At 29.3% G+C, this 8,023-nt stretch overlaps 1 protein-coding gene across 10 annotated transcripts in view; it reads right to left on the reverse strand.

The window, feature by feature from the left end:
- LOC106682009 (zinc finger protein 665) overlaps positions 1 to 8,023 on the reverse strand; it is a 48,083-nt gene that overhangs the window by 36,164 nt on the left and 3,896 nt on the right. For all 10 annotated transcript variants that reach the window (XM_067050099.1, XM_067050098.1, XM_067050097.1 and 7 more), the window contains exons 3-5: positions 6,205 to 6,264; positions 5,599 to 5,646; positions 2,145 to 2,195 (exon numbers count right to left, since the gene is read on the reverse strand). In XM_067050099.1, coding sequence (XP_066906200.1) covers positions 2,145 to 2,195; positions 5,599 to 5,646; positions 6,205 to 6,264 — 159 coding nt within the window. The remainder of the gene's footprint in view (positions 1 to 2,144; positions 2,196 to 5,598; positions 5,647 to 6,204; positions 6,265 to 8,023) is intronic.

Raw genomic sequence — 8,023 nt, forward strand, 5'->3', positions numbered from 1 at the left:
GTTCTTTAGTTTTTTATTATTATGTTTTATGTCTTTTATTTTGTGAACTGGGATGGGGATGATAAGTAATGTATATTAAAACAATTGTATAGGATAAGCACTATTATCAAACAAGCATTGTAATAACAGCTGATAGCCTATGTGGAAAGTAAAAGTAAATGACAGTATTACTCAAGCATTCACATTGTTCACCTCGTGTCTATTTCTTCCTATTTTAAGTTCATTATTCATTTTTCTTCCAAAAGCAGTTGATATCTTGCCACTCATGCAGCTCTTAAAAAAGGGTTAGTCCTTTAGCGCGAACTCTTAGCCATCATTTGGGCAGTAGACCATTCCATCCAAAACTAACCATCGTGGAATACCTGAAACTCTGGCCTCATTGCGTCACAGGTATTACTAGTACCACATGCATCATTCAATTAAGGATGTTTTGCAGGCCTGTTCAGTATGTCACTGCACCAAATACGACAGACATTCTATTGATATCCATCTAGAAATCATGCATACACCAAATTCGCTGCTATTACATAGATAGACTGCATATTATATTATACTATAGACATGCAGGTTGACATTTTTACTTGGGAGGGTTCACCTTGTTAGACAACTTTAGTAAATTAGCTATGGGATATTCCTTGCCTACCAAAACATCCGACGCCGTTTGGGAGGTTATGTTTGCCTGGATGTCGTGCAATGGGGTACCGCAAACCATTACGTCTGACGGTGGGAGAGAATTTCAAAACCCTCCTACAACCACAGAATGTTCCGAGTTGAACATAAAATAGCATTTCAATTCACCCGGAACCCACAAGGGTGCGGGTTATTGAACGCCTACACAATAATTTAGGGGTACATCTTCGGTTGTTCCAATTACATAAGGGACTAGGAGCTACTGCAGCAATGCCTAGAGCGGTGTTAGCATACAATAACACAATTCATTCTGCATGGGGTTTACACCAGTAGAAGTTGTATTCGGTCACCCGGTACGAAGAAGGGGAGATTTGCTAACAACGGCATACACACATCTACCAGATGCTGTACTTCACAAGCTTAGGCAACTAGCCGACATTTCCCAGCGGCTGCACTCAATATACTTCTCAAAGAAAAACTTTCCAGGGCGAATCGCATTTCCTTAGCGGTACCAGATGATTCCCATAAAGTTTTATTGGGTATGACGGTATATTGTCAACCTTCGTCCGGTCGTCGCAAGGGGAATCAACGCTATGTAGGGCCTTTCAAAGTGGTAGCACTACGAGAACATAACATAGTTTCCATCCAAGAGATAACTGGTGCTTAGAGGGTTAGGAATATCCACTTACGGCACCTCCGCATCCCTCTCGATCCAGGCATGTAAAATCATAATTTGTTTCTCCCTTTCTTTCATTCTAATTAGCTATGTTATATGATTTTCTTGTCGTTATTGTAATATGTATATATAGTAGAATTTAGAGCTTGTTTTGTTTTTCGTGTTCTTTTTATACACTTTTGCTCAAGGAATTGTTCTTTAGTTTTTTATTATTATGTTTTATGTCTTTTATTTTGTGAACTGGGATGGGGATGATAAGTAATGTATATGATAACAATTGTATAGGATAAGCACTATTATCAAACAAGCATTGTAATAACAGCTAATAGCCTATGTGGAAAGTAAAAATAAATGACAGTATTATTCAAGCATTCGCATTGTTCACCTCGTATCTATTTCTTCCTATTTTAAGTTCATTATTCTAAGTATTTTAACTTATATATATATTGTAATATCTTTTTTTTTTTTTTTTGTGAATAGTTTTTTTAAAATATATAAATGATTTTTAGTTATGTTTTTATTTTTATGTATCAATGTTAAATATTTTTCATTTGTTTTGTTCAACCATAAACCAAGCTAACCAATAAGTAAAATATGCAGTCATAAAAGACATCGTTCAGAGCTTCAAGATGGCAGCACTATTCTGAAGTCGGTAGAATCGCTGCCATGTTGAGTAGATTCAAATATTTTCAACTTTATTTATCTTCCCATCATAATTTTAATTATAATAGATTTAAATTAGTAAAAACTATTAAATTCTCTTTTTGTTCATTTTAAATAAATATTGAATATTACAATAGATACATAATTTATTAAAATAATAAGAAATGTTATATACCTTCATCAGGAACAATTACATCTTCGTCTTGCTTCACATGAACTAGCCCATCTATATAAATAAGCAAATATGTTTAACAAGATAATAGTAGGAAATAATTTATTTAACTTACTATAAATATTATGAAAATATTCTAAAATTTGTAAATTAAAAACTTAAAAAATAAAATAATAATAATAATAAGAATGAGCATGAATCATACCTTAAGAAAAATTTTTTTTTTTTGTACCCTCCTTTGAAAATAAATAACAATTGAGTACAATAAAATGTTAATGTGAAATTCTTTTTTTCTTTCTTTAAGGGGTATAGTGAGGTCCACTGAGTGTGGAGAGTCAATGGTGCCAAATGCGCATTTATAATACGGTGAGCATAAGAAGAAAAAGATCAGAATAGGCTAAGAAAATAAATAATGTATCTACTTTACAGTTAATGGGATCAAGTTTAAGATGGATTAGTACGGATTCTGAAAGGGGCAGTTTTCTAACTTGAAACTTTGAAAGTATATTCTAAATTAAAGAAATGGTTGAGGGATATGGAATGATTATGGTCATTATGATTGGAGGAGTTCCATATATCAATAGGAGGATAAGAAACATTCAGAATTTATATTTATTAGAAAATCAAGTATAAAAAAAAATAAAAGCAACAAACATTGTACAATGTTTGTTGCTTTCATTTTTTTTAATACCACTTTTCATTTTATGTAATACATCGCAAAGTGGACCAAATGGCAGATCTAGCTGAACAAAAACAAGGACCTTGTTTGGAAATATTTAATACATCATTAATTTGTAAGATAGCCTCTGAGACTAATGATGTTTATGATCTACCAGAAATCTTTAATTATTTTAAAAAGTAAGTGGAATAAAGTAATGAACCACTCTCAACCTAATCTGTTTGTGAAGGTCAGGTAATGAGTTTAGTTGAGAATTGTTATCAGAGCGAATTATCAAAACTAACCAAAATTGGCATCAGTAGTGAAGGTAAGACCTTCTTGTAAGCAAGGGGTTTCAAAAACAGAATACCTAAAGTCAGTGGTTAAAATACAGCGGTTTATTTTATTTCCCAGCATACTGGGATTTTCAATGGTGTGAAAAAAAAATTATCTACACATCACCAACTAGTTTTTTCATGTTTGTGTTTGTTTTGTTTTTTCTAGTATTAGTATATCATGTATTATATCTATTTTTCCCCTTGTCAAATCAATTTAAGATTGGCAAATCCTAGATTGTGATGTAATAAATAACAATAATTTATATTTATTCTGAGATGAGTCTCTGAACATTAATAATACAGACAATAAAAATTGGGATTTAGCGCCTTGAGTAGAAAACAAAATATAAAAAAAATGAAGAAATAATAAAAAAATAAAAATATAATGAAGAAATAATATGAAATCAAAATATAACTTCTCTTAGCCATATGAGCAAATAAATTGAAAAAAATTAATATAATAATAATAAAGCTCTGGGACGAATCAATTATGACAGACCATACTATGCGTCATAATAAGCCAGATATCCTCCTTGTAGATTTAAGAGTAAAAAAAGTGAAACTTATTGATGTTGGGATCTCTAACAATAATAATATAAGCTTAACTATTGGAGAAAAACTCCAAAAATATCAGCAACTGCCTATAGTTTCTTTCTCTATGTTCCTTCTAAACACAGGAAACCACCAAACGGTATTTTTGCTTATCAAGAACAGTCTTTATAAAACACACAAACTTCGGTTTTGTCCAGTTTTGAAAGAGTCAAAGTAGCACCAGTAAAACTTAGATCTCTCCATAATCCATAATCACCAAAATTCTATCAGCCTTTAACTCCTACCACCCTCATCTTCATTTTACTGTTAAACTCGAATTTGACCATTTCTTCCCTTTTTCCGATCTACTTATCTCAAATCCTGATGGCTCCCTCTCCACTGATTGGTGGTCCAAACCTACCTATTCTGGCAGACTCCTCAACTTTTTTTCTCAACACCCTCCTTATTACCAATAAAATCAATGTTGCTAAGGGATCTACCAATCCCTTTCTCTTTCTGGCTCTCAATATCATCAGACCAATATATAATGTATTAAGCAGATCCTATAAAAATTTCCCTCATAAAGTGACAAACAAACTCCTAAATTCTTAAGTTAACCGTGTAACTCCAGTTCCTCCTATTCTCAACCTACTCCACCTCTTTTTCAGTATAGGGCCCTTCCGTATATCCCAATTATTTCTGACAATATACAAAAATCCTTACAATCCACTATTCCTACCCAACATCTTGGCTTGAAGTCCCAAATGTAGTTTAGCAGATTCCTTGTTCTACCCCATGATGTAATTTCTTCTATATCAGTGAAACTAAGAGTCAACTTAAAAATTGTATTTCCTGGCACAAAACGTCTATCAACTCCTGTAACCCATTAGCCTCTAAATTGCCAGAATACAATTTAAACCTCAATCATGCTTTTAACTTAGATAATACTTCAATTCTTGCTACTGTCCCCAACCATAAAAAATGCCACATCTCGGAATCCATTCATGTAAACTTAACATAGAATTCTGTCAATCATAAAGTCAATAAAGACTGCATCTCCCTGACATACTGACACAATTTAAACCTCATAAAATCCCCATAATTCTTAGTATCTCTTGTTCTGCATTTCAGAAGCCCCCTTTCCTGTCATGTCTTTTATCAGTTTTTTTTTTTTAAATTCTCACCTCCATACTTACTTTAATATTATTACATTATATTTTAGATTTACTATCCATTCTTTTTCTTTAAAATTAATATATATCTTATTTTTAATTTATATTCATATGTTACTTCCAACTTAGGTATGCTTACATTAATTATTTTATTATTAATGTTTCTATTATATAATTTACACACCTCTGTACCCTTATTTATTTTGTATATTGTCTTTTCTTCACCATATTATATTTAATGTATCCATACATTTCTTTTTTAAAAATAATTTCTTCCCTCCTGTAATGTATATCATCATTAAATGTTTTATTTATTTTTTTAATTTTCTATGCTGTTTACTTTAAAATTATTTTCAAATGAAACATACTTTAACTATCCTATCAACAGTTCACTTCCACACTGACTTCCAGTCCATTAGGTACATTTTCTTCCTTTATTATTTTTCAATCTCTTAATTTGTACATTTTTTTATATTTCTTCTTTTCATCTGTTATTATTCCTGTTTTCATTTATTGCCTATATATAACCTTTTAATTTTTCATTTACTTTGTTCACTTAGGTTTACATCATGTAAGTGTTTGTATCCTTTTTAGCCCTGCAACGTGGGGCGAAACGTTGGCTAGATATAAATGGTTTAATCACTACTTGACCGCACCAGGACCATCTTCCATTTATTATTATTAAAAAAATTTAAAATTTTGACTTACTTTCGATAGGAAAACTTATAAAATATTGGATTAATTTAAAATTTTCTTACCATAGTAAATTTGTTGATTGTCCTCCTCTTTTATATCAAGTGTGAGAGCTAAAAAACAGAGATTGATCAATATTAACATCATGTAACCAGAGCCTTCACCCATAATTTAATGAGACAAATAACTTGGGTGCACCATTAGGGCAATCTATAAAAAGATAAATTGAGTACAGGACTAACAAAAAAAAAAAAATTAAAATGAACGGTTCAAATATTTTTATAAAATTATCCATTGCCAAAAATATTCATATGTACCCATGCAAATTAAGATTTTGGAATTGAGTCTTATTTCAAATCCAGTTTAATAAAATACTATTTAAATTGACAATATACACATATAAATTCCAGTCTAACTAAATTTAGAATAAATCATTCGCTCAAAAAAATATATAAGAACCCAATAAATAAAATATTTAATTTTTTAACACATAACTTGATTTAAATACAATTCAAATCAACGATATAAAACTATAAATTCATATAGTTATAATAAATTTCAATAAAAGCCTTAACTCTATCTTTTCTAGTTTGAACTTGTAAGGAATCAGATTAATTAGATTTTACAATGTAATAATTTTACATTATCAGTTTTAAAAAGAAATAACTCACAATTAGACTCAGTTTCCTCTTTGATTTCTTCTTTTATTGTAACACCACAACTAATTAGACCTGAAAAAGTAAACAAACATAAAATACAATTGATTTTATAATGTGATTTAGATTTTAAGACATAATAAAATGTTTGATTTTTATTGAACATGAAAAGTTCATAGTATGAATAGAATACATATTTTATATAATTATATTATTTAATTTTTGTGTACTTTTTAAGTAATAATAATAATAATAATAATAATTTATTTATTTGCTTATGGGGCAACCCCGTACAAATAGGATTGTAAAGTAAATAACTTAACAATCATTGTAATATTAATGAAATAATAATAACAACAATCTACAAACAATTATTTTATTATGTAAGCTTATAACAAAACAGCATACCTAACTGGTGAAGTAAAAATCAATAATATAAGCTAATGACAGATGATATATCCAAACTGGGGTTTCAACATTAAAGTGAAAAAACAAAACAAAAACGATATTGGAGTGAAAAAAACAAAATCTGCATAGAGTGAAAAACAAGACAAAAACGACATTACTTATTTATGAAATAAAAGAAACAAAAACTGTACATCTTATTATGAAAATAGGTATCCTACTTTAGAGCATACTTACATATATAAATTAGTTACATATATAAATAGAAGTTTAAGATCTGATTGTGAGGGTACAGACAAAAATTTATACAACTGGTTTTGGTTAATATAGCTTAGCTTCAGCATGTATCGGATTCGGTTCTCATGAGATGTACTTTTTTAAGTTTACTCCTTCATTCTTAATGGAGGCCTCCATAAAAGAGATGAAATAGTAGTTACCATAGGTGTTCATTATATAGAACTTCTGCAGTACTTCGTTCCATAGAAAATATTGAATATAGACCATGTCACATATATTCAATGGACCCATCAGAGGGCTCTGCAGTTTAATTACTCAAAAACTTCGATCAGTCCAAAATTTACTTAATTGCTACTTGTTTTCAATTTCTGAATAAATGTAAATATAAGATTTTCAATGCACTTTAATAGGAAAATAAATACAGTGAGAATAAAATTATAACATCTACATCATTTATTATTAAAATGGATTTAGTGAATGAAACAAATTCTTCCTTATTAAAATACAATAGTTTATTTCATATCATCAGCAACGTTTCGGGAGATTTCCCCCATCTTCAGGCTGCTAAAAAACAAATTAAACAAAACCATAAACATGCGCTTACAACCACACTAATATATCATATACACTCAAAGAACTATTTATAAACTATTTACTTGATAACAAAAAACCTATATATGACATATAATTTTCTCCTATTTGTCATTCTTGCTAATATATCGGGTAGTTATCTGGATAATATGAAAGACAAAGTTGACTTTAAAGATAAATTAAATGTTGTTTATAAAGTAAATTGCCAGAATTGTGATGGTTTATATATAGGTGAAACATCTAAAAAATTAAAAACAAGAATTGATCAACATAAGATCAATTGTAAAAATATAAAAAATATCAAAACTACAGCATTGGCACAACATAGTATTAAATATAAACATCAATTTGATTTTAATAATCCAGAAATTTTAGATAAAGTCAAGAATAGTACGAATAGAAAAATAATTGAATCAGTACATATTACAAAAAACATTGACAAAGCAATCAATTATAAAACTGATACAAAAACTTTAGGCACACATTATATGGATATTATAAATAAATTAGCGTTTTAGTTTTATGTGGTTTTTTATATAATATATAATTAATTTAGTCAAAGTGTTTATAATTATAAAAGAAAATAATGTTATATAATAAA

The sequence above is a fragment of the Halyomorpha halys genome, unplaced genomic scaffold (assembly GCF_000696795.3).
Source record: "Halyomorpha halys isolate HHAL.00 unplaced genomic scaffold, Hhal_1.1 Scaffold381.1, whole genome shotgun sequence".
Lineage (NCBI taxonomy): Eukaryota > Metazoa > Arthropoda > Insecta > Hemiptera > Pentatomidae > Halyomorpha > Halyomorpha halys.